Source organism: Pelecanus crispus, chromosome 2 (genome assembly GCF_030463565.1).
Source record: "Pelecanus crispus isolate bPelCri1 chromosome 2, bPelCri1.pri, whole genome shotgun sequence".
NCBI lineage: Eukaryota > Metazoa > Chordata > Aves > Pelecaniformes > Pelecanidae > Pelecanus > Pelecanus crispus.
The window spans coordinates 135,061,626-135,089,508 of record NC_134644.1 but is presented as its reverse complement, the minus strand read 5'-3'; the positions used below and the strand labels follow the sequence as shown (position 1 = coordinate 135,089,508).

General features: G+C 38.2%; 1 protein-coding gene across 3 annotated transcripts; it reads right to left on the bottom strand.

Annotated features, from left to right (window-relative positions):
- YTHDF3 (YTH N6-methyladenosine RNA binding protein F3) lies at positions 1-27,556 on the bottom strand. 3 transcript variants are annotated; one of them, XM_075704608.1, is made up of 5 exons: positions 27,480-27,556; positions 25,289-25,313; positions 19,972-20,057; positions 17,019-18,611; positions 1-6,355 (listed from the first exon to the last, which is right to left on the bottom strand). In XM_075704608.1, exons 1-5 carry the CDS (start codon positions 27,501-27,503, stop codon positions 6,332-6,334), a joined length of 1,752 nt encoding a protein of 583 aa, XP_075560723.1. In that variant the 5' UTR covers positions 27,504-27,556; the 3' UTR covers positions 1-6,331. The 3 variants fall into 3 exon arrangements, with proteins under 3 accessions (XP_075560723.1, XP_075560724.1, XP_075560725.1); XM_075704609.1 differs by having other exon boundaries at positions 19,972-20,051; XM_075704610.1 differs by lacking the exons at positions 19,972-20,057; positions 27,480-27,556 and having other exon boundaries at positions 25,289-25,409.
- Between the last annotated feature and the right edge of the window lie 327 nt (positions 27,557-27,883).

The following is a 27,883-nucleotide window of genomic DNA, read 5'->3' as shown; positions in this document are numbered from 1 at the left end:
AAAAAAAAACCAAAAACCAACCAAACCCAAAAAACCCCAAACTTTTTTTACGGTAAGAATTTAGTAGCAATGTTTTCCAGAGAACTAGCAGAAGAGGGATAGATTTAACACCCAATGTATTCCAGTCACACAGCACAAACATCTGAATTTTAACCAATTTTAAGAATTCTGTATTCCTGGAAAAAGAGATCTCAGTCCTTTCATCCTCTATTTTACATAGCTGCTAATCTGAACTGATGCAAAAACTTGTGAGATTCTTGGGTAATACTGAAGAGCAGCTGCATATATTAATGCTTGCAGAATAAAATTTCAGTTTGTTTTTTTTTTTAACAGCAGATAATGAAAGATCCACATTTTGTCTTAGCCTTTTGCTGAAACGTAATAGCTTAGCTCAAACTAAAGCTAAACCTCCATTTAGCTTGCTCAATGCTTAGTTTGGAAATTTTTATTCCTGGACTAAGCATAAAGCAAGGATTTCTTTTTTTGACATCTGAGGTTCTTTCAGATGTTTGCAGAACAGGAAAGAAAGGATGCATAAATTCAGAGTTCAAGATTAAAGTGTAATGCTTCACATGAGGGCAGAAATCAAGACAGCTTGTTCATCTGAAAGCCCACAAGCTCAACTTAAAATACAGTCATCAATCCAGAGTATCTTGTTTCATTTTACATGAACATCCACTTCATTCTCAAGATGCACATAAACTTGTGCAGGCAAATGAAATGTTATAGTATCTCCAAGTGGATGAAATTCAAAACAACAAAAAAAAAGTAGTTTCTCAAGTGTTACAAACTAATTTTACAGGCAAAGGAAGTGAATTCAGTATTAAGATGACAAGTGCAAATGCACACAGGATATGCAAACAGCTTATAAACTCTCACTGTTAACACATCGGTTATCACCACCACTACAATTCAGAAGAACACTTAGAGTGGACCCTTGTATTTAAATAACCGTATGCCCTTTAAAATTCCAAAGAAATCATGTCCCTTTCCACCTTCTGAATGAAAATGCTGCAGGGTTAACTTAAAAAAATTAAAAAAAAAAAAGGCATACACCACAGGGGAGACTGAATTCATCCAGTTATTAAAGCAATATTTCTCTATTTACATTGTGGCAAACAGGCTGAGACAGACTGAGACAAGCTAAACTCTGCCAGGAGATTTCCTCTGTCCAGGGAAGGAAATAAGTGAAGTCAGGAACTTTTTTGTAGATTGTGAAAACAGCATCCAATGCCAGGCTTCCCTCATGGGCATCCAAAGGAAGCAGCAGACAAAAGACATGACAGTGGAGTCTTCCCAGAAAGGGTAGGGAAGTGGGAAGGAATGCTTACTTAGATAGGAGTAAGAAATTCACCGCCTCTTGAATGTCTGACTAAGAACAGATTTCTGGAGGAAGATACTTGAAGACCCACCCATTTGCACTCTGCTTGCAGTGTGGCAAAAGAGTTTCTTGTGAAATACGTAGAGAAATTGATTGGAGGAGACATCCAACTGGTGTTTGACTCCTCTTTGTTGGATTTCCACTTGTGGGGAAGGACAAGGTCAGGAAAGAACAGGTAACAAACATTATGCATCCCCTTATTTTAATAAACAGCAAGTTTTATTATTAATATTTGGCTTAGAGATCCCTGGACACTGAAAGTATCATTAATAAGAATGCTGCAGGATTATTATGTGAAGAGAAATACTGTCAAAAGCCTGGACTGGATACAAATGTAACTTTGTGAACTGAAAGGTCCATATTCATTATATTAAAATGCACTTTATTAAAATATATAAAGTAGAACAGGCAGTATAGAACAGATGTTTTGAGGAAAACATGTCAGCTGTATACTAATACTGTAATTTTATATGAGGCCAAACTCGTTTACTTAAAATTCCTATGATCCATAGAGAAATTCTTTCCTTTCCCATGCTAAACTATGGTGGATGCATCAGGCTAAAAATACAATAATTAAGGATATGAACAGGTTACTTTTTCAGTGAAACTTTCAAACAGATTGAATAAGATCACACAGTCAATTCTCATGCCAAAGAATTCTCATATGAGTTACCATACTCTAATACACACAAAAACAAACAAAGTGTAAATCGTTTTGCTGCAACTGAACGGAAAAGAACGGTTCTCAATCTCTCTGAATTTATCAGTGAATTATACGGATCTTCACCTGGCAAAAGCATAAACAAGACAATGAAAAATTGGTGTATATTTCCTTAACAAAGCGGTTGGAAAAATTAGTTCAAATGGCTTTGAAAATAACCTAAAATCCATTCCTAAAGGATGCTTTGCATTTGATTGTCTAGAATTATTCATTTAAAAATCAGTATCACAGAAAATTCAAAGACTGTCCACACTGGATCTTCACTGCGCTAGAATCAGCTGAAGTATTTAAATATCTTTCTGGTGAAAGACCCACCAATAATTTTGAAAAATTTAGGTAACTGCTACTTACAGAATTCAAAACACTGTTGCTTCAACTCAGTTTCAGCTAGGAAAGATGCACTGATATCTGTACATCAAAACAGTTTGTTTAAAACTTCTTTTTTAAGGAATATATTTCAAGTGTGTAAATTCTCTTATGATACAGAAAGCACTTCAAAATAGAACTTTGACTAAACAGTGACAAATGTTTAAGATGCTGCCTCCTAAATATTAAGTTATTTGCACTTGACCAAGAGCTCAACATTATCTTATGTTTGGTGCCACAGATTCCTCTGGGATGAGAATCATTTTGGCAACGGGCTTTTGCATCTACATTTTGCAGACAGGGCATTATGAAACTGCCAGAGTATCCAAAAAGAAGAAAACAGAGAGAGAGGATGTACAGAAGCAAATATTTGATAAATTAAGCCCAGAACAGCAAAAGACATGAAGCAGTCAAATTTGTCTAGTTGAGAATATCAAGTTTTCCCCAGTCTGAGTCCCTCAAAATAAAGTAGTGCCCATGTTTTCCTTAAGCCAGCAACTTGATCATTCTACTGACAGGAATTACTTCTAGTCAAATACTATAAAAACTATGTTAAAGATGCTGATGTTACAAAGTAAAGAGACACTCAAAGGTTAGCAAAGCTCATACAACTTTAATTTGTCCCACTTGTGCTGGTAGGACAAGCCTTTCAGCAATAACTTTTCTGTATGAATTCTCAGGTCTCTTTGAAGTGGAAAAAGTAGTCAAAATGGAAAATACTCAGCATTTCTTCCCTCCTCCTGGTATCACTAAGTGCGTCTGATAACATCATATCTCACTATACATGACCAAAATCTTACACTGAACACAGAACTGATTCTTTTTCTTGGGGAGCTTTTCTCAGTTTTAAACATTCTGCTGCATCTCTGGTTCACCAACCCATAGGTGTGCAGTTACAGTGCAGCTATGCCTATTCAGCAGTGGGTACTGGTTTCTGAAAGGACAAATCTCTTTCCTGCCCCTCCCACCATCTCTCTTCTAAATATCTAACCTCACAGAGAACTACTCAGACCATTAAACCAGCAGAAAACATCTTGAACTGGCTCAATATGGATCACAGGAAAACAAATGCTGACACAAAGGAGGAGGCATCAGGAACAGAAAAGGGGTTCCACTGACTCCTCCATCAGCAAGTTAGCAAGCAGCCATTACAACAATTCACTGTATTGAAAACTCAGACCAAAAAAAATGTATTTCTACATTTATTTGAGATATTAAGCACCATTCCTTTTCTTTCTGGAGGAAAAGAACTCGTGCATAAGGAAGCTGAAGGCTAGAAGTTTCACATGTCCATTAACTAGTACAGCACTCCATAGCTGATTTTACAATGTTATATACTATTTTTACAGTACTTTATATGCACATAAAATTCCTTTTAATTTCAGCTGCACATACTAAACTCTCAGCAGTCGGCAAAACGGTCGCAACATGACTAACACCATCAGCAATGAAACTCTTCTATTTGTAGATTTGCTAACAATTCTGGAACAGTATAAGAACTGTCACAGCTCTCTAAATGTGATCACCTCCTTCTCTCACAATCCTGTCTCATTTTCCAAGCTTTCAAAGTCTGCAACAGAGTGATGAACCCATTTTGTACTAAACCTGATTCAATCCAAGAGCAATGCTCATGCTATTAGAATAAAAGAGGCAAGGGGTAAAGCAGGAAATACTAACAAAGCCTGCAAAATTATGAATACTGCAGTGGAAGCAAACTAAGGTTGCACATGCAATCAATTCCTGAATGCCTGACTCTAACAGTAGCTTTCTTTTAACTGGAAACTTCTGTGCATTTTCATAAGATATTTTTGTAACAAAGAAGCAGAAACATGCTGATCCCTTGAAGGATCATCAGAAGGATTAAATTCTTTGGACTCACAACACTGACCCTTGCCACTTCAACTCATCAATGACAGTTGGAAAAATAGGCAGTAATCCATGAATCGGCCAACAGAGGGAAACAAATAGCTATGAAACCTGTTAGCAAGAAACAGAAATGCATGGAAGCAGCAATTTTTGGGCTCAAGCCAAATTTCATAGGGTTTGGGCTTGAAACCTTTATCTCCTAGTCTCCTCTTACAATATGCACTTTGCTTATCCCTCCCTTACCACACTTGCTATTTGTTAACACATCTGCATTTAAGTGAGATTGATTCTTTTCTCAAAATATGGGAGTGGCTTCCCTTTTGAGCTTCCAGAAAACTGGCAGTACATAGATTCAAAAAAAAAATCAAAGATTCATATCTTCTACTCTGCAGTCTCAAACAGCATTTTAAATTATGAGCAAGAAATAATTGTGTACTGAACTTTCTGTGTTTGCAAGTTTAGAAGAGTGCAAGGGGCTTAAGAACAGAGAAAGTAAAATATAGCAAGATAGTCTGTATTCAAAACAAACCTTTGCCACTTAAGCTCCAGAAGTTTGATTGCCAGAATCTGTAAATGTAGGACTCGAAACACAATATAAACATCTGTGTTGGACAGTAAGACATGAAACATGTTCAAATAATATGTGGTATTGCTATTTTAAGCTATAACATATCTGACTTCTACGCTGCCGTTCTAAAAAGAGAAAGCTATCCCTGGAGTTTGGTACAGGCTGTTCAGTATTTTGTACAGTCAATACACCCGCTTAACTTTTTTTAATATTCTCTTCCAGCAGATAGAATGTGTTGCTATATAAACTGAAACAAAAGATATAATTTTCAGAAGTTAAAAACTAGTATAGAATTACCCAGTTTAATATGTATTCTAAAATTCTTGTTGCATGGTTCTAACAAAAATCATGTTAACATGGCTATAAATACATCATCTCCATGGATCAAAGTATTTTTCTCAAAATATTTTCGAACAGGGGAAAAAAACAGCTGGACATTGGGACAATGAAAGAAAAAAATTTGAGAAACAGAGTATATGCTTGCTAAACAAGAATTATGTTTATTTAGCTAGTGAATCACCTAGAGGAGTAAATTTTCACTTTCATGATAGCAATCTGTCAGGCTTGCAAACACCCAGAAATAGGAATTAAAGATTATTTTAAATGTAGTTATAAAGGTCATAAAAAGTCTGATTTAGACTGAGGTACATTTACTCAAAACTGAGATTCATTGAGTGGTAGCAAACAAACAGTTCCTCAGACAAATGCACTTTTTTCAGTATACATGTTACAGGAAAAAAAAAATAAAGAAATGTGCATTAACTGGTGGTGTCCACCAAGCTGCATATTAATATTCTCTTACACCAAACAGTTTGAAACAAGGGAAATGTCATTCTAATATAATTTTATGTTACGTTTAATTTGGCTAAACTGCAGCTTAAAGTTGCTTTGCCATGTTAAAAGATTACTACAATAATTTTCACATGAACATTTAGACTTGAGTTTTACTCCAGGACTAAATATGGCATGATTTGCTTTTAATCTGTTGAATAGCTAAAAACTGACAATTAAAAAAAACTACAACAAAGAAAAAATTAAGTTGAAGCAATGTGAATCTCACATCATTGAACCACTTCTAATGGTTAAATGTTAGTATTTAACAAATTCAAAGAGTTAATGAATCCTTGCATTCGTTCAGTCTCCTGTGCCTTATCTAGGATGCATAAATACAAAAGACAGCAGATACTGGTAAAAGCTTCAGGACAGAAAGTGCTTGACGAAGGTACAGTTCTCAAGTGTGTTTGGTGAGAGAGTATAAGGGCAGATGCACTGATGAGAACCATTACAAGAAGAGTCAATTTTGTGTTAAAGTGTTCAAAGATGTCACCTTAAGCAGAAAAAAGCTTTAATAACGTCTTCTTAGACATATTAGGCATTTCCAGAGTCTACATCATTAGTGTTGTAATTCTAGCAGGACATCTCCATATAGTTATTGTTTGTTTCTATTTCTCTCCTGAAAAAAAAAACAAAAACAAAAACAGAAAGGAAAATCATGTTAATACACACAGTTCAACATTATCTGTTTTCCTCTCATTAGAGCAGTTGCATTGCTTGCAATTTCTCTAAATCAGGCAACAAGCGTTCAAGGAAAAAGCTTCACTTTTTTTCCAGGAACATGAAATACCTAGTTCAAGTCAACTTCTTAAAAAGAAACACAGCAGTATACATCAAACTAAAAGGCAAATATGTTCCAGAAAACAGCCGTCAAAACCAAGATGTTTTATAATGTTACTTTTAAATCACTTCCAATAAAATATATGGCACAAGGTGAGCTGAGTAAGGAGACCAAGGGACCTACAAACAAGGCAAGAAAGAGGTAGCCTAAATCTTCTGCTTAACTTGTCAAAAAAAGCTCTGCATGAATATTTAAATATTCTACTCGCCATCCACTATATGCCTGAAAAAGTAAAGATCATATTCCCAGGTGTCTCATTCAAAGCCCACTATAATAAAATGTTTCAATGTGCTTAAGATCAAAAGGTAAAGGAACAAGTTGGCCCAGTAGCTCCTCCTCCATACAAACACATTGCTCAAATGGCAAGAAAAACAATTTAAAAAAAAGGCATCCATACTTTTTTTAGAATAACAAAATGCAAAGCCAGTGATGTAGGAATGGCTGGGGGAAAAAAAAAAAAACCAAACCACACACTTGAATGCAAGCCTGAGTTGCAGTAAAGACCATATTCACTACAAAGCCCTCACAGCATTGCAAGATTTTGCATTTGGTATAAAGGAACAAAGTGTGCAATGTCATCTTAATATGTACAACTGAGCACATTATATAAATGTTTTAAAATACGTCCATGGAAGAGAGGCAGGTTCCCTCCCCCATTTAAAAGAGAACAAAAAACTCATTTCCAGTATTTTTATTATTATTGCATTACACAGCATGTTATAAATGGAACAGAACCATAGCAGGGAAAACCAAAATAAACCAGGAGGCATTTGAACAATGATTTCAAAACCATTCTATCTGATACCATGATGAAACTTCATTATGCTATAAACTATTTAGGAAAAGTGCAAATTAGCATATGAACCCAAATAAATTCTGCCAAAGAGACACCATAATGAAAGAAGAGGATACATAACATTTATACTGGTTATTAGAGTACAGCTGATGATCTAGTCCCCTCCAAGACAGAACTCCGAGTTGCTTCAAGATGAACACCAAAAAAAGTAAAGCTCGCACAGAGTTCTTGGTCACAATAAGCAGCTCACGGTCCCGGCAGCTTTATGTCTAAGACTGTACATTCTCAAGGGCAGAACTTCAGCATATTTAAAGTGAGAGCGACACTTGCACTACGCTGCTAGAAATAATTTTTTCCTAGTTCAGAGAGACATGACTAATATTTGCATAGTAAGATACTGGTTTTAAAATGTGAGATTGATAGTATCAGTCATTAATACAAACCTGGTATGTTAACAGTGCATGTCTAGGCTGAAAACAGATGATCACTGGCCTCATGCCTGACTATGCATGTAAGGCATTCAAAAATAGCCTGCTCATGCACATCTCAGATTATTCCTCTACTATTAGCAGACTTCAACTGAAAGAACTGCATAAAGTGCTGAAAACCACTACTGCAGTATTAAGTAGTAGCCCATGAAACTGATGTTAAAAAATGAAATACCAAAATTTTAACAATTTCAAATACTATCTACATACAAATAACATCATCAGTTCCTGCCCATTTGCAAGTACTACATATGTAACTATTGAGTCAAGCTGTCTAGAAAGCCCCTCTCTGCATTGCAAACTGCTGCACAGTAAACTGACTGACCTTGTGCTTTGTGTAGCCCCTGAACTCAAAATGCATTTAAGTTCACAAAAATTCAAAGTAGAAAGGGAATGATATCCTGACTACCCGCTTCCAATTAATTAAATGAAGTTGTTATAAATTTCAAGTCCATTTTGAATTCTAAAGAGGAAAAAGGCTTCAAAACAACACCAGCACACCTTTCCTGTAGTCTCAAAGTTACGTATTACCACATTTATATTTAAATACTTAAAGCAGACACACAAGCTTGACATTTTTCAATGCAAGTGAAGAGTACGTTCTTCAGATACTGTTATCAGTGACATATGGCACTCTACAGCAAAACGGACAGAGAGAAAACCTGATTTATTCAAAACACAGGTAGCGGTATTACACTCGGAAGCAAATTAACCCCCACCACCACCCCCCCAGCTCTAAGTCAGATCACACTCGCTACCACCACCTTTTCCTGTCTCAAGAAGTATTACATTTCTGGGTTTTTGAGTGGCTTTTGTTCGATGATTTTTGTAGAAACAGTGATTATGGATAAACTAGCAGAAGACTTATCCCAGCAGGTTTTCACTGTCAGAGCAAAGGAAGTTTCCAGTGCACCAACTGGATTCTACATTTCGTATTCACCCAACATATCTTATTTCTTACACTCAGATGAGCAAAACCTTTGCCACATCCCTTGCAATGCTCTTGGACAAAAAGCTTCTCCAGCCAATTTAAGTTCCCTGCCAAAGGCCAGTTTCACTTCAGAACCCGCCAGGATGTGGTTACCTGGCTTTAGGGAGAGTTTATGAGCATGATGTGGAAATTAAGTACCATTAGAATTAAAACAATGTGGGAATGTATTGGCTGGTTAAAGCTACCTGCCAGCTGCAGACCATGCGGTGAGCAGATTTTCACATGTGCAAGTAACTTTCTACACTAACTGACAAAACCAAGTGACCATGAACCTAAAAATGCTTGGGCCTTGGAGACATGCATTTATCTAGTGCAAACAAATATAACGGAGTTAACTTGGTCTGAACTGCAAGGCTGACTTATTTCCAAATTTCAGTTCTCTGAATTCAGAGCATTAATCTGTCCCAAGAGGTAGCATTCTCACAGCAGCTTCAGAAGGGAATGTGTAGCACATCTTAGTTGCTTCACTGCAAACTGTGATTTAATCTTCAGATTAAAAGCCCTGCTCATCTGCAATGCAAGCTCACACGTCAGACTGCCAACTCCGCTGCATGGGCAGAAACACCTGGCAGAGGCAGAACAGACAGCTGTAGAGGTGGTGAGAAAAAGCCACAGCAAAGTTCATGAAATCTCATTTACTAATAGCATCAGCCACAATCTGCAGTTTATTGCACCCCGGTGTACCATTACAGCTATAACAGCATAAACACCGACCTGAGTGCTTGAGAACCACAATGAAAACCAGATTACTGAAAAATTGGAAAAAGCTAGAAATAGTTTGCCCCACTTATGACAAGGATCTCACTGGCTGTTAATATAAACTACATTACCGAAACTTTAAAACTGTGTAAAGTAAATGTCCTTTTTAACTTCTCACTCCTGAAATCCAAACTAGACAGGGTAAATCTCCTGAAGACAGATATTACCTCAAAACCAGATAAAAATATTTAAATACGTTTTTCCGAGAGGCACTTCTGGGAGTTCTAGGAAGATGGGAGGGAAGGATCTCTAGAAGCTTTACATGGACCTAGGAATTTTTGCTGTGGAGATCCCATCCCCTCCCTAACCACTCATTTTCTCCTATTCCTTATCCCAACATGAAAACTACAGGCACAAATTAAAAATCAAAGTCAACACAGGAAGTCAAATGAGGTTTTACAACTCCAGAGCAGCTCCTTGTCCCGGTAAGCCTTATGAATTAATACTCGTCTGAGACCCTGCTGCTGCAGATCATTTGAACTACAGACAGTAAATAAGGCTTTCAAGCATATAAATATTAAGAAAGCCTTAAAAGCTATGAGACCTAGACTTCTAATTTATTTATTTTTCCTATTAGTTGTGATGGCACTTTACTTATTTCAATCTCTGAAACATACTTAGCAACAGTAAAAATGTGAACAAGTTACAGTAAAAAGGTAAATAAATTTAAATTTGAGCAGACATATGCATTGTTAGTGGAACATGGACAGACCATATTATTTTATTATGGTAATGATAAAGGCAATAAGAACTTAATCCACATCTGAAATTCCACAGCACACTAAATAACAGGGTTCAAACATTCAAAAGGCAGAGGTGGGGAAAGAAACCTAATTGGTTTAAAGATACCATATGGTAACACACAATGAGGAAAGGCTTTGCAGGAACCAACCTTGAACTCCATGAGCCAGAAAAGCCCTTCCAGTCTTGGTTTTCTAGGTGGATACTTTCAGTGATGGATTGGCCAATTCTAACTACAAGTAGCACGTGCTTCCTTTCAGTGCTGTACATCGTTAAATATTGAAATACCAGATTTTAACTAGCTATAAGACAGTCATTTCAGCAAGTTCATTAAGAAGTAGGGAAAAAAAAAAATCAAGCTTCTAGGTCCTCATTATTTTTTGTTAACAATGCTGACAGTATAACATCAGCTTTTGAAGGCTGACAACAGATAGCTTCTAACTACATCTATGGAAATTGCATTCAGTGATGATCACTGTCCCAGCAAAAGGAACAGAAAGATGATTCTGACACCTTTGTTAATTTTTCTCAGATGCCCATGGGCAACAGCAAGATCTTATTTAATTGCTCTGCTAAGTAATCTATAGTAGTCTTGGAAGGGAAATTACATCCACTGCAGGGCCTACAAAATACATGGGGGAAGAATTTGTCAGACAATTTTTCTTTAAGCCTCACCACTCATGCTCTTTGCACATGTGTAACTCAAATTCCAGTCTGCCATGAGGAAACATGAACTTATTTTAACTTGGTTTCTCATTATATTCTATATGACAGTGCAATGAACATGCAAGCTTACGTTTACTATTTCACAATGGACTATAATCCCTAGTACAGAAGCAAAACAGTAATTATAATTACTTGCCAATATTAAGTACCCTACCAGACCTCTCAAAAGGTTCTCACAAAGAACTGGGCTCAAACAGCTCATCACCTGATATGAATTCTTGTAATACATCATTTCAACTAGATGAATCTGAAGTTTAAAGCCAATCAATTTTGATACAAAACTTGAACAATCCTCGGTTCAACTGAATCTACAGAAAAAGCTTTGCTAGATATGCAAGATCTGTATGGTTTTAAAGTGTCATTTTTTCCAGCAAAACACCACCAGCAATCTTCACTTGAGTTTCTGCTAACTAGCCCATCTGTGGCATGAATCAATGAAGCAAGGCTGAAGTACTGTGGGGAGAGTCACACAGGTTGCGACTTCCTTGGAATATGCAGGCATATTTCTTCCCTGCAAACTGCAGGAAAAGCACCCGTACTCCAGTCAATTTGTTCTTAATAGAGCAGTGCAATCTGAGGAGATGTAGCAGGAAGCAGAAGGCTGCTGCATGAATTTTAACAGTTATTCATGTATAGTCAAGGTTGTGCTTTTGCTCTAGAAGAAGAGATTTAGAATTACTCCTTCACTTTAAAAACCACAACTTAAAGACACAGCATTTAGAAAAGGTAGAGCTGTCACAGATCCAGCTCAATTCAAGCTTGAAGCCTTGTCTTAGGCAGCTACCTTCATATTTAAGAACACTATTCTTCCAAAACTGACTGGTCTCTTAATCATTAAGGTAAACCATTTGGTTGATATTCCTAGCTTTTCCAATAGGGGTCCCTATTTTACAGGGGAAATTGGTCTTTCAAGTCTCCCAGAGTTTATGGAGTGGATGTAAATTCTCGTAAAAGGACTCCACAGGCTTGATTTTGCAGATAGAAATTTCCAACCAAAAAGAAAAACACATCAAGATCCACACAAGTGTCGTTATAAACTAAGACTGCCCATGAGTTTAATTACATTCAATCTCATTCATTCAACAGTCCAAGATTGCACTTTCCCTGTTGCAGCGTCTTGTCCCTTACTAGAGAAAGGCAGGACACGCCACTACTCAAACTCTTACATAGTCACTCTATACGATACCGTATGTTAACATCAAGACCTCTCCATACTATCCTCATCCTGTAATAAATTCCATACACTACCTCTGAGCACAAACAATTTACCAAGCACACAGAAAACAGGCACACTTGAAATCCATGTCTTTAAAAATGACCCACAAGTCTTCTTGTTAAGTGTCTCCAAAAGACTAAAGAGCGAAAAGCAAATGAAGACATGGTAAATAAGCACACCATCATGGATGAAAATTCTGGATCGGTATGTCTAAAATTATTCTAGCTCCAAATAATCCTCTTCTCCTGAGACCAGGTGTACATATTCATCTCACAATCATCAAGGGAGCAAAAAATGTATCTTCTGTTTCTACTTTCTGACCATATTGGTTTTTCTTAGAACAGACATGAGACCTGCAATATCAACTTCATTTATAAAGATGAAACTGTAGATACACATCAAGTTCAAGGAAATTGCAAAATAATGGCCCTTGAAACATCATCAAAAGCATACAGGAAGTGCACAAATTACTCAGATGATGATATGTAACCCGTTTTATTTACTGTTTTGAACCTCTTTTAGATGGAAGTACACAAACTTTAAGAAGTTGTCTGGTACAACTATCATCTAACTACATTAAAAATGTTGGTCAACTACCTGTTTTCCTTGACTTGTACAAGGACTGTGGACGCATCTATATCTAACTTTGACATTATAACCTAGTAGCTGATGGTTGGGGGGCAATGGGATGAGGAAGAGTCTACAGTTCACTCTTAATGGATGTCTTCGCACTTCCCTCCTTCAAGATATTTTTAAGAGATACCAAATCAATCATAAAGTCAGCAACATCCTGGAGTGGAAAGGAGTTACACTGCTTAACATTGCAGCCTGATTATGACCCAGTTATCAGATAAACAGAAGTTACATTAGTATCAGAATGAGGGGAAAAAAAAATGAAATTCCTGCTTTTGAGAGTCAGAAGGTTTTACCTATATCAGCATTCCTATTACAAGACACACAGTACAACAGGAGAAAGCTAACATTTTAAATGCTTATTTAACTGCCATTTAAAGGCTTCCTGAAAAGTAAAAATTCCAAATGCAAATTAGATAAACACAAATATATACTGAATTCCTCTGTCTTCTCCCACGGATAAAAATTAATTATTTTTCTGAACTATCTCACTAAGAAAACCATCTAAAGCATTCTACAGTTACATGGAACCATGATCTTTCTTTCCATTATATGCTACAAAAGTAGAATTCTGCACTAAAAAGCACCAAGAGAAGTCCTAGGAAAACAGATAATTGCAGGTTAACAAGCCACCATCTGAGGGTGAAGTAGTAATCTTCCAACAACTGCGTTTTTAATCAGAGCCACGTTTCATTTTGATCCATGTATTTACTGAAGATCAGGTGTATAACTACTAATACAGATTTGTTTTTTCTTTTCAATACCTTTTATTTTCCTAATGTAATTACGTGCTCTTAAATGGCATATTTTAAGACTTCTGTTCCATTTTTTTTAGATCTTATTGCTACTTTCTGTTGAAAGACAATCAAACACTTTTTTAAATAATCTGCACACAAGTATGCACAGTTACACCACAAAGCAGCAGTTCAAACTAAGGCCTAATGGAATTTCAGATTATTTCGATATACTACTGACAGAACTCATGAAAAACATCACTGATTTCTTTGCTCCTTTGGAGAAAGATCACAGCACTTGTACATTTAAAATAGGACATGGGAACTTGAGCCATAAGAAAAGTGTGAATGATCACTGCACAAATTTGTTTCCAACCCCAATTGTAGATACCTTACCCACACCAGGGCCACATCAAACAGTGGCAGATGCTAGAGTTCTAATATTTACACTTAAAGAGACTACTCAGTCATTTGCAAGTAACCTTTATCAAGTGGCAAACTTACTGAAGTTTCATGTTAATCACAGACTATTCATTGCACTTTTATGAGTATACTGCCATATTTTAATAAAACATACTACTAGGTCATATTGGAAATTAATTATTGATCCCCCTGAGTTGTTAAGATTAAACTTTTACAACCAATTATTTTAAAATAAGTTAGCTCGAATGATGAACAGTTATAAAGTAAATTAAATCCATAAATCATATGCTGTTTACTATGTTTAGATCACTGGCTGTATGAAAGTTTGTTACTACCTATGCAACATCAAAACATTAAATGAACTTTAAGGAACATGTAAATGACTACTGCTGCTTTATGCATTTTATATTTTGTTGACAGCAATAAGCACATTTTTCATGACAGAAACACTGGAAACAAAGTGATTGCCACAGCTGCCACAGAAAATGGGCATGAACTTAATTTACACAGTTCTACTGGCAGTAGAAAGTGCACTAATTTAAATACAGCTCCATAAAAGCCTAGCTGGCAGTAGGTAATAAAGGATTACTCAATTAACCATAAACCAGAGCTTACAATACTAATTACTGCATTTCCAAACTATTCTTGAATCATAAAAGAGTTAACAATTGTATGTTTACAAATCAAAAATAGGTTTTTTGTACACTGTGTGATAAAAGAAGAAACCTAGAGGTTTAAAATCAACACTCAGTCATAACAATGATAAAGATGAACTCTCAGTAGCTGTCATTAGTTTCATTTGGACTTCCTATATTTTAAGTACATACTCATTTGCTTAACGCATATCTCAAATCCATCTACAAAGAGAAAACCTCACAACTAGATATGGAGCTCTAAAGTAATTTTTTATAATTTGTCACAAAACCTATTTGTATGATGCTGTAGGAGAATCAATGCCTACTATGCAAGCATCTTGACAAGTATGTTTTCTCCCAATAATACTGGGAAAGGTAACTTAACAGAAATGCAGAGTTCAGTACTTGAGTCATACAGATACTGTATGTTTCCCTGAAGATTAATATTAAAGGAAACACTAATGTTACTTATTACACAAATATGCATAATCACAGTCATCTAGAGACCTACTAAATGCTGAAATTAGTACTTTGAATTTTAAGTTTATCGTACATAGAAACACTACCAATAATCTATGTTCCCCCTCTCCATTACATTTCGAGGCTTTAATCTACTACAGAGGGAACAAAACCACAAATAAAACTTATTATCTTCCTGAGTTGCTAGGGCATGTCTCAATTACAACTCCATTGATCAGTTTTTTCACAAAAGTAGATACTTTTGAAGCAAACATTATTTGTGAAGTGTGTTAAAACATCAAAAATTAAGAAAATACTGAAACATGAAGGTTACAGAGAAACATGATAACCTTAGTCCTTCTGAAACATTACCAAAATCACAGTGAAGTTGTACTAAAGCCTGAGAAAGTAAAAGTTTTCCCCTTACATTGAATATTAGTTAAGAATGCAGCCCGTCCTCCCATCATCAAGATGGCATGGAAGTAACAAAACCGATTTAGGACATATTCAGTTTTCTTTTTAGAAAAAAAAAATTTCAAAAGGCATTACACGCCCTACTGAGATATTCATCTTGCCTCCAAACAATAAAAGACTTCCAACATGACAATTTATTGCAGAGTTGTGCAATAAAACTACAAAATTGATTTGCAGTATGCACAACACTGGTCTACAGGAGATGCAACATGTGTGATGAAGGATTAGGAACATACCAAATGGGTGGAACCACTACAGTACTAGAAACCTAAATGAAGTAAGGAGGCTGTGAAGCAGGTGAAGTTCTTACGCAGCCAGAATTGTGGCAGCTTCAAGAAGTGAACAAATTCAGGACTTCACATCCCACAAGGCCGCCAATTAGCATAAACCCTAGACTTCGGGGGATTTTTTTATTCAGTAGGTGGTGTGACAGGATGAATGGAGAGCAGTATCACAAAACTGCACTGATGCAAACTCCCATTTCTGAATACTTGCACACCACCTAACCTGTACAATAGTTCCTGAAATGTTTCTAACCATGAGACAAATCATATATTTGCAGTTACTAGCAAGCCTGGAAAGAAAATAATTATAGCAAAAGTAAATATTGTGGCCAATGGTGAACACAAGTGTTATTAGTAGGGAGAGTACACACAAGAAAGTAGACAACTACTGTAAAACAGCTTAAATTAAATGCCTTTTTCCCTTGTCAGGTTTTCTGAAATACCTCCAAAACTAAAGGTTTCTCTACAGATTTATCATAGGTATACTTTTCTTTGCAGAAATGAACTACGCATTCCTTTTGTTAGGAAATGCACTATCAGAAATGTTCAAAAAATTATTCCAACACTGTACAAGTCATCACTGTATCAGTTCTGTGTTTCACAACTGTTCAAAAGACAAACTGAATCAAGGGGAAAACCTGCTTTTCACAGTAATCATGCTGTTAACATTTCGTTAAAGCAGAATTTGAATTGAAATGCTACATTAAATAAATTAAGCTTCTCCTGTAATTTCAAGTCCTTTTTGTGACATCCAGAAGCCATAAAAATCTAAACTAGAAGACTTCAGTTACCAAAAATACACTCAATTCAGTTATTTACTTTGAAGAGTAAAATATGTCAGAAGTCCACTTATGCAGGCCTGTATTAGTTTTGTGGTTAAACACATGCCTGTGTTAACAAAACAAGTTACAAGAACTTAAATCTTTTCATTAAGAGCCAGTCATATCAAGTACAGACACCTTGGGTAAAAAGCACCACTTTCTGATTCAACACTCACACACAGAAATACCAGCTGAATGAAAAACAAGGTTTCCAAAACCAGAAAAAACAGGAGAGCTACTATAATGACATTGATTTCTTACCCTACGCATGGCTTCCTCCTCCTCTTGACGCTTCTCATAATGTGCAAAGTCATCAAAGATTGAGGTGGTATGCTTGAAAGTAGCAATTATTTTAAGCACTTGCTTGGCTTTTTCTAGGGGTACCTCTTGAGTGTCCCTCGAATTGGTAACTGGTTTGTTGTCATTGTTTTCCAAGCGAATATGCCGCAGTTGATTATTGGGAACGTCTTTGACAAAGATCCATTTGACATCAAACTTCCCCTTCCACTTATCCTGAGACCAGACACCAGCATATGCATTGTAGTCCACAACAGACTTCATCTCAGCCACTCCACAAAAGTGTCCACTGCCATTCACACTGAAGAGCAAATAGAGTGGGCCTTTTCCATTCAGGGAACGGTAAGCAGCATCCAAGCGCTTATTACCATGTTCAGTACTACACCAGATAGAGTACTTTATGGAGCGATGAATATCGTCCTCTGAATAACTTTTGATTATAAACACACGTCCATTCTTCAGATTCCAATCGAAGTCTTTGGGATTGTAGTTGTTTATGGCCTTTAGTTTCTCCAGCACTGGGTGCACTTCCACACCAGAAGGTGAGGAGCTGACGGATACAACACCTAAACCGAAGTTCTCACTACCAGCTCCATTGTTCTGGCTGAAGCCCACACCCCTATTACGAGGAGCTACCCAGCGGTTTTGCAGCTGTTGCTGCTGCAACTGGTGAGGCTGGGCCTGCTGCTGAGGTCCTTGTTGCTGTTGCGGTTGCTGTGGCTGAGGCTGCTGTTGAGGCAGTTGGCTTTGCACCAGTGGTGGTGGTTGAATTAATGGCTGAGGCTGCTGGATTATAGTCTGAGGAGGCAGTACTGGTTGAGCTGGGGGTGCTTTTACCACTGACCCTTTGTCATCCCAAGTTCCAATATTCATGTTGTGTTTTATAGGTGGTGGTGGTACAGCAGGGCCCCCAATGCCCACATTACCTTTAGGCTTGAGTTTCGGCTGAGGTTTAGCAGGCTTCCTTGCAATGGCAGCCCATGAGGTTGGTTTAGGTGCTGAACTGCTAACTGGGGGCACGCTGTTTGCTGCAATGCTTGTCATACCTGTACTGCTCAGAGCTGAACCTACAGTTTTTGTTACAGCAGCCGTCATATCTCCACCAATTTTCAGTCCAGTCATGCCTTGCTCAATGCTGCTAATCCCAGGCACCTTGCTCAGAGTATCACTGCCAAATCCAGCCTGTCCATCTGCTATGGCTCTCCCAAGAGAACTAGGTGGATAGCCATAGCTGCTGCTGTAAGCAGAGCTTTGCGTTGATTGTCCCTGAGATCCACTTGTCCCCCATGTAGAGAAGTCTGCATTCCCAGGAAAAAAATTAAATCCATGCTGCCCGAGAAATGGAGGGGTATTTCCTAATGCCCCAGGTTGACTAAATACACCATCGGGTATGTAATGGTGTTCACCATTACTCATCTGTCCATAAGTTGTCAAGTATGGCATTGGAGGGTCACCTGCAGTTGACCATGCTGCTTCACCTAAAGAGTATGGAAATCCAATGGATGGAGCATAATAACTAGGCATATATGGGTCTGACATTGGTGGATAGCTGTTACTCTGCAAGAAAATAAAACAGAAATCAGCAGAGACAATTATGCTCAGGGCAAAAAATCCCTGCAACACAGTCCAAAACATTTTTAAGGATTATCTGAGTGTGTTCATAACTTCTACCATTCCTCCCCACATAAAAGATGAACAAGGTATCTGTTAGATATGGCCATTTTTTTCCTCAAGAGTCCTTTTCAAAGCACTAAAGAGCCCCATACTTTGTAATATATTATATTTATTTTCCGTTACTGAGCTAGGCTTAGAATGCCTCCACGTCAACAGTATCAAGAAAGTAACAAGCTACTTTAAGAAAAAGTCTTAACAGCTGTAGTTTCATAAATACAGAAAAATAGCTGCAACTACGATTTAAAGTTCTAGTATTCTTAGTTTTTTGTCATATTTCTCACTTCTAATTGGAGACACCTGCCAGAATATTATAATGAAATGGATGCAAGGATGCCTGTTTGTTTCAGGAGGAACAACAATCAAAGCATAACAATTCCACACTATTGAGAATGGGCATTAAGTACAATCTGTGGTCTAGTAGAACAAAGTTTGCTAGCTAAATTCAAATTCTACTCCTCAAACTCCTGGGAAATCACACCATTTACTTCTTGAGAAGATAAAGCTCCAAGACATTTGAAGGACTACCCCCATACAACTTCTGATGTTGTTTTGGGGAAAAAAACTGCACAGTATCATCTTCTAGCTGATGCCTCCTTAATGTTGTATTATTTGAAAAAAAATGGGAAGGCAAGCAAAATTCTCAAAACTTTTTAATAATTTGCACGTTCTCCCTCTGTCAATACCGCTACAACTTACAAACTTAACTTAATATTAACTTTTGACTGGAGAGACAATTCACCGCTCTGAAAATAAGTCACTAGATTCCTGGCAAAAGAGTTATACCAAGCTGTAGTAATATTAAGCTTCAATCTATCATGCCATCAACTGTGAGCTACTTCTATCAACTTCAAAGGAAATCATGTCCAAGCAGTTAATATTTTCTCAAGAGCCAATGAAACTGTTGTTTCGAATGGCAGCCAATATATGATTATTTCATTGTAAATTTAAGGTGTGGGGTTCTGTTTTGGGGTTTGTTTTTTGGGTTTGGTTTTTCCCTCAAGCTTCTTGTAACTGCATATTTCTGCAGTCAGAGCACAAGCACAAGAGCAGGAGACAAGAGCACACTTTTAACTGAATCTTTTCCAGAATTACTGACAACTCTACCTGTTTAAGATATCATATGATAAGATATAATATTCAGGCAAGTAAGTAATGCTAAGAATTATCATCAAAAAATTAATTAAGTCTGGAAGTCAGTTGAACTCCCAAATTAGCTTCAAGATAGTAAACAACGTTCACTTACCTGATTTGTCTGACTACTTAGATATGGCTCAAAATCATCATCATTTACTGCATCCTTTTGATGAATCGAACCGTTTTGTACTGAAACTAAAAGTAAATCTGTATTAGGTATACTCTCTGGAAGATCTATGATGCACTTTTAACCTAGATAACAATTCTTTATCACCTGCACATTGAAATACCTCTACTTGTGCTTTGTTGAGACTGAACATATTACTGTTAAGCACCACTTTGTTACATTTAAAGAAAATAGCTCATTCTGTCAATGATCCTGATCAGATCTCAGGAGAAGTCTGGAAAGATGGCAACGAGAGCAGACTATTCCTGACTATGCTTTCCTGAGCTCCACAGACGGAGGAAAAACTATAGGCACACCTTATTTACACAGGCAGTAAATCCAGCATTTCCAGAAGTACCAGACCAAGTGCAAATGCGCAGACCAACCAGAACAGACATATTCAATAGGTTCAGAGGAAGTTGCAACACACAGCTTTCTCCTGCCAGGAGGAAAGTCAGTTACCCACCCAGACAACCATGAAGCGCACCACTATTCAGTAATTTAATTTTGTATTTCCTACATAAATATTATACTGTACTGCATTAATGGCATCTCTGAAGCTCAGAGGGTACAAAGCAAGATGGAAACAAGAGCTAAAGTCCCCAGGGATGATTATAATCCTTTCCCAACGTATATGCCACTATACGCTGGAATCTCTTCCTGCCTGCTCTTCTTGGCCTTCTATTACCTTTAATTTCATCTAAGGCATTACACCTACCTGGGATTTTCCAGCTGCCCAAATTACTTGCAGTGTCTCTCCACCCTCCCCCAGGCTACTATTCAAACAAAGTCAAATTGCACAAATTTCTACTAAGTTCCACTGCTTCCCATGGTGCAAAGCAGAACATGGACTTCAAACAGCAATTCACAATTGTACAACCTGAAGGCCTCTTCTCAGAAATAAATTAGTGCTTTTCCAAATGCAATTTTTGTTATCTATCAAACAGGTTCAGTGGAAAAAACCAAGTTTTAGAGTGATCAGTAAGGTGCACTGAGAAACCATGACAGCAGAAGTTACAACAAAACAGCAGGTTTTCTGACAGCTGGAGGCACTGAGTTTGGAGCTGACTCCATGGCTTCCCTCTGCTAGCAAAAACTTCTGAAAAGCATATACAACCATGTAACTAAACCTCAAACTTTGCTGAAGTTAGTGTTTAAGAGTGGGGTTTTATGTTTTGTTTTGTTGGTTTGGGGTTTGTTTTTTTTTTGCCAAAGTTCACATTGCAAACCAAGTGGTGCCTGGACCAAGTTACTTCCATTTTTTTTTTCACATTTGACTTTAACACCTCTAAACCAAACTGCCTTCAGGGAATGAGACTAGCTGAAAAAAATGACAAAGGAATAGATATAATCACAAGGAATAACCAAAATTCTGGAAAAATTTATTAACTTCAGACATCAGTAAAAAGAGCTAAAAATTAATAATTTAACACAGAAGATTTTTTTCAAAGCAAATATCCGGGAAGGAAGAAAGCAACCCATGTTTTGAATATCTTCTTGGAATTTTAAAAGTCAGAACACTTGACACTTCTGTTATTACAAACTGACACAGTGCTTTTGTATACTAGCTACAGCCAAATATGACCAGCAGTGGTGAGCACAATGGGTTTTAAAGCTTGATAGAACAATATTCCTAATTAAACACCAAATTTAAATTAACATTAGGTGTTGGGTTCCCCCCCCCCCCAATAAATAACGAGTTTCAGTTAAGGTCATTAATCATCCTGAATTTACACACAATGGTAACATATTAATGAGCTGGAACACTATATTCCTCTTTATATTTGGCCCAGTCACACAGAGGATGAGCCTCAAAATCTTTTGTCCAGGCCATGCCCATTGCTTAGACTTAACCAAATAGTACAGAGAGCACAATTCTTGAATACAATTCTGTTGTAATGAAAAACATGGATGGCAGCATACAAGTTTCTTAAAAGCATGCAACCACAAATAAAGGAATAAACAGCTGCATGTCAAGACTAGAATCCTATCAAAATTAATCTCCTCATACTGACAGCTAATCTTCATAAAACGTGCATCTGCTGTGTTTATTGTTTCAGAGGTATCTAAAGGTCACTTAAGACAGAATTATTTTTGGTCTGCCATTACAACTAGCATAGAATATTCTTGTAAATGTATTTTCTTTCTTATTCATTCTGTATTGAGATCTTAAGTCAGTGACACAAAACAGTTCTACACCGACATCTTTCCTAGTAAATATATACATTTCCAAGTGAAATAGCATCACTAGAAGTGTTTCTTTGGCTTTTCATTCTAACTTTACATAATGTGTTAATAATGAAGAATGTAGCCCCCCACACACATTTAACAAGAGCAAGCAGATTAAGATGCATGCCTCACTCCCAAAATCTCACATTAAGTGTTCCAACTAAACAGGGCAGTGATGAAGAATACTAATTGAAACTAATCTACAGTTACTAAAAATATCTGTATCAATCCAACCCTGAAAATACCATATACTTCTGCAAATTTCTGAAAACATACAATGTAATTAGATATTGGGAAGAAATAACTCATCAAATAAAGGAACTTACAAGCTTATACTCTTGTAACTGCTACTAGCCTTTGAATAACCACTTGCAAAATGCGCAAATGATGGCCAAAGGCATAAGAATAAATTTTTCATTAAAAGAAGCCATTACACCTTGATTAATGTGGAGAATAAGTATTATAAGAAACACGTAACATTTCATTCTTGTTTTGAACCCAATGCTTACATTTAAACCTTCTACAAAACCAAAAATTATATACATATATATGTAAACACAAGTCAGCACTTTCCTATCACAGGTGTGATACACTAGCACAACAAACAAAAGGGAAAAAAAAGGAGTTTCAGGAATCCCTGTTTCTTCTCCCCCCGCCCCCCTCCCAAGACATCATTTGGTTTATGTCAGTTCTGATGTTTTATGTCAATGTACAGTAGTTGACAACTAGAGTAAGAAAACTTTCAAGACAGGATAATTTACTCATTCAAGTCTCTAAAATACCAACATTAATATCCGACACAACAGATGGATAGTACTGTTCTACACACTATAACTTCAATCCCACAAATTCTGGTCAAGAGAAACAGCACGATTTATAATCAACTAAAATAAAGCATCAAAAACATTTTGCCAGACAATATAAATCAGCTACCTCCCAATATCACTTGCAGGTCTAATACTTTTTGTTTCAATATGAAAAACACTTTATTTCCATTCATACACCCCTTATACTACTTACTCACATTCTCTCGTATGATCTACCAGCCATGTGGACAGTAATCTTTTTACCATCCATTTCGACATTATTACTCTTATGCACAGAACAAACTTCAGATTAGTCTGAACTCAGTATCACATCTTCCCTCGAAGCTCCTTTAAGCTGGGACCTGTCATGACCCCTAAAAAAGATTACTGTCTGCTAACATGTGGTCAGTAGGGATTGCTGATACTGACTTAATTTATCCTCTTGAAGAAGTCTCTAACCCAAAGCCAAACTACTTGTGCTACACTGTGTGCTACCATCTTCAATCTCCTAGCCCTTTAATCTAATGCTAAATTATAACTTAGTTTCATTAAACAGACATTATCCCAAATAATTTAACAGAAGGAGGAGATTGTTGGTTTGTTTCACTATAGTTTTCATTTAGGTCATATTCTCACCAAGAGAATACATAGTAAGGCTCCATTATTTACAAGGATGCACCCCACAAAAACCCAAGTTCAGGAATGATCTCTTCCTTACATAGCAAACTAAGAGTTGGGTTTGGATTCAAACATTCTGCAGCATTTACAAATTATAGCACACAAAAATATGCTAACATAAGTAAGTTAAAGCTGACTCACGCATTTTCACTATTAAACAAGCTGCAACATAACACCCAAATAGAAATGCTTAATACTTCCACTCCAATTCATATACATGGAGTATAGTTCAAAAAATACTTGTATGATTCTCTAATAGATGCATCTCAATAACCTCACTAAAACTGAGGTGTGGTAATTCAAAGAACGTGAAGCCACAAACAACCTGCTAAAATGAATCTGACTTTTCCTCTCATTTAAAGGCAACATGGAAGGTATAAACACAAACTATCTCAAAGACACAAGGAAATAGTTAAAAGCTCCAGTTTGGGAGAAAAAAGGTAGAAGTATTAGAATACGAGAGAACAAGTATTCAAGAACAACCAAACTGAGAAGGTACGAGGAGGTAAACACAAGTTCATTCTTCTCTGAATGCAGAGAAATTAAAAGGAACAGGCCAAATTCAGCAAGATTCAGGAACCATGTGCTACCTCACAAGTGATGTATGTAATAAGTAGATAATCTGCACACAGACAGAATAATAGAATAAGTACACTGCAGATAACATTAAATGACAGTTCACAGAGAACAATTAGATTAGTTCAGATAATGAACAGCGGGGGGCAAAGGTAGCTGTGTGCATGCTGTTCTATAGCTCAGTTTGCTGAGCACCTAAGAATTAAATGGGCACAAGTGTACTGATTAGGCAAAAAGAATTTCCAAATAGAATATTAGTCTTTACATCAAAGATAACAAATTCTAGACCGAAATAAATGGCACAATATAATCTGAAATGCTGTTTACAACAGACTTGCCAAGAATCTGAGAGAGAAGAATATTAAGTAGTTAGTTCCTTATTTCTGTGGGAGAGAAGAAACCCCACTGGGTATTGTATTTAAAAACTAAGATGTTGACAGAAACATGAAAAAAGTAGAAAAGCAGAAGGCCTGCGAACACTGAGAATATTCTATACTGATGCTAAAATGAAGAGAAAAGCCCACAAAATTTCTGAGAATAAGGAAGGTGATGTGTTCTGCTCACAGATATGAGTAACTAAATAGTCACGTGGCTGTTGTCTCGCAAGCTAAGGAAGCTGTTCAAAAGATTCTTCCTGATGATTCTAGTACACTGATTCTGTTCACTGCATAGAAAGTCCCAAGGTGTACTGTTAATGTGATCTGTAAGTCAGCTACAAAGATACCTATGTTATTGTCCGACTTCTGACATTAATTTTCATTTGCAAAATAAAACATTTTGAATTCATGTACCACTGTGCCACCGTAAAAACGCTGGGAAATAACATTTTGGCACACAATTTCCTGTCACCTTGCTCTGAAATAGAAGACATCCTATACCCACATTCTCTTCCCACGATAGTCTGAAGACACTTTAACCTCCAAAAACAGTAATATTAGAGATTTATACAGAAATACGAGGAATCAACTTACCTTTATTTCCCTGTCCTTTAGGTCTCTGTATATAGGAAAGTGGAAAAAAAAAAAGCAAAACAAGTTCAGTTAGAATCCTCTAATGTTTACTTCAGGGTAGTTGCATTTATTTGCCAATTCTGCTCCTTTCAACTTAAATATCAGTTTAAAATATTATTAAAACCAAACGCAATTATAAAAATATGATATTATATAAAACAGTATCATATAAAACATTACAAAAACCCAAAAAAATAATTTTTAAAGAATTTCACCAAAAAACATTGAAATAATCTAGTCTTTTGCAGCATGTGAAGCTTAAATGGTGTTGAAAACCTGAACAACAAATGAATTTTGATTGCCACCCCCCCGCCCCCCAAGAAATATAAGCAGTAAACAAAGCAGAGTAAAAGAACAAAGAAAGTTAGTAGCTTAAGATTACTGCCAGTACTAGAACTTCATTAGAATTTCATTATCATATGTCATCTTTTAAGTTGACTGATGGGTACTTACCAGAGAATAACCTACAATGCCTTCTTTTTAGATATACAAAGGAATATACAGTGATATTGTAAGCTGAACTATGAGTTGTGCATTCCTCATCTAGGAATTATATTGAGAAAACGATACAGTCTGTATGAAGCTTTCACACAAGGAAATAATACCTTAAGGAGGGGTTTTTTTTTTTTTGATTAGTCATTACAAAACACTGTTAATCTGTCATGCACTAAGAATCACTGTAACAGTGCAAGTTACAGTATCCTTAATTCCTCTAGAGCAAAATAAAATGGCTTAGAAAAACAAATGCTAGCCCATAAAAATCTAATTCATCTTCTCACATCTGTACAACTAAGCATGAGTGGGTCTCCAGGCTCCATCACTCTCTTAACAATTTTTAGTCCTGAAAAACTCAGTATTCAGAGGTTTTAAAGTTTAGGAGGCAACCACCTCCATCTTGCTTTTATGTGCATCTGTCTCAGAGTTACCATAAGGCTGCTTAACACTGCTCCATCTAAAGCTGCACTGGTTAGTCACCTCCCTCTCCCAAAACCAGAAAAAAAAAAAATCTCTGTAACGTTAAAAACCCCAACCACCTCATCTTTTGGGTTGAAGCTAATCCAGACACAAAAGGCACGCAGAGACCAACAAGAGACATGGAACTAAAAAAGTTGGGAACAAGCAGCCTTCGTGGAAGACAGAGCAATGAAAAGCTAAGAGATGACTGAGCTAGAAGTGCATAAAAGGAAACTGGGGAGCATGCACAGAGATAAAAGAAACAAAACGTTAAAGGCACAGAGAGAAAATAAAAGGGGGCAGGAGGCTGCAGGGCCAAAACTTTTGGAGAGCGGCAGCGGCCCATGGAGGAAGCAGAGACCAAGACAGAATAGCTACCAGCCAAAAAGTAAGGCCTGCAGAGGCCTAGCAAAGATTAAAAAAAAAAACAAAAACAAACAAACAAACAAAAACCCCAAAAAAAGAAACCAAAACAGACGCTAAGTTCTGTGAAGAACCAACTAAAAAAGTGCAGCACAGCGCATGGAAAGAAACAGAGGAGAACAGCTGGAAGAAGCGGAGGCCGCAGGGAAGGAGCACAAACCATAGGCCCGAAGGGAGAAGAGGTGGGTGAGGAGAGAGAAAGGCACGAAGAGAAAGGATGCGGTAACGAGGAGCCAGAGAGACTCGGGGGTGCGCAGGGGAGAGGAGACGGAGCTGGGCGCCGCGGGCTGCCCGGCACCAAGGCGCTCCCGGAGCGGAGAAGGGAAACGGGAGCCCGTAGGGGCTTGGGCCGGGAAGGGCTCGCTTGCGGGACGAGAAGACACAAAGCGGGCAGGCCGGGCGGGGGCGCCGAGCCGGCTGGGCGGCGGGCTGGGAGGCGCGGGGCCGAGCGCCGGCGGGCCCTGCGGGCGGGGAGGCGGAGCGGCTCTGGCGCGGATCAGCGGTTATAAATAGGGGCTGCCGGGGCTGGGAAGGGGGCCCGCCATCCCAGGCGCCGCCGGCTCCGATTGATCGCCGCTCCCCATGGCGGCGGGGAGGGAAAGAGGGAGGGAGGGAGGAGGCGGCGAACAGCGGCGAACCGCGCCGCCCCGGCGACGAGGGAAGGTGCAGGTGGCCGCCCGGCCGCCGCGCCCCCCGCCGGGGCTAACGACGGGCCGGGGAAGAGAAAGAGGCAGGGAGCGGGAGGCCGCCCCCCGCCCCGCCCCGCGGCCGGTACCTGGTCGACGCTGGTGGCTGACATTCTTCACGGGGAAGCCGCGATCCCCTCGCTCCGCTCCGCCTGGGCCTCGAGTGATTCCGTACACCGGGGCCGCTCGCTCGCTCGCTCGCCCGCCCGCCGCGCCGCTCGCCGCCGCCGCCTCCTCCGCCTCCACCGCCTCCCCGCCGCCGCCTGATTGTCGCCGCCGCCGCCTGGGCTCGCTGCCGCCGCCGATTGGGTTCCCGCTGGAAGGAGCCGGCCGGCCGGACGCAGCGCCGCTTCCCCCGCTGCTCTGGGCTCCGCTTCCCCACAATGGCGGACGGGCTCCGGCTCCCACTTCCGCTCCGCGGCGCCCTGACCTTCCGCTCCCCCTCCGCCGGCGTCGCCACTGACCTTTCCCTTCCCGTCCCCGCCTCCATGTC

Bases quoted from the DNA above. Each gene is read 5' to 3' on its own strand.
- YTHDF3 (XM_075704608.1), bottom strand. From the start codon at position 27,503: ATGTCAGCCACCAGCGTCGACCAG. The intron at 25,314-27,479 runs GTACCGGCCGCG...TCCTATATACAG, and splicing joins CAGCCACCAGCGTCGACCAG to AGACCTAAAGGACAGGGAAA. The intron at 6,356-17,018 runs GTAAGAAATCAA...TTTTTTTTTCAG, and splicing joins AGGAGGAAGCCATGCGTAGG to GAGAGAAATAGAAACAAACA.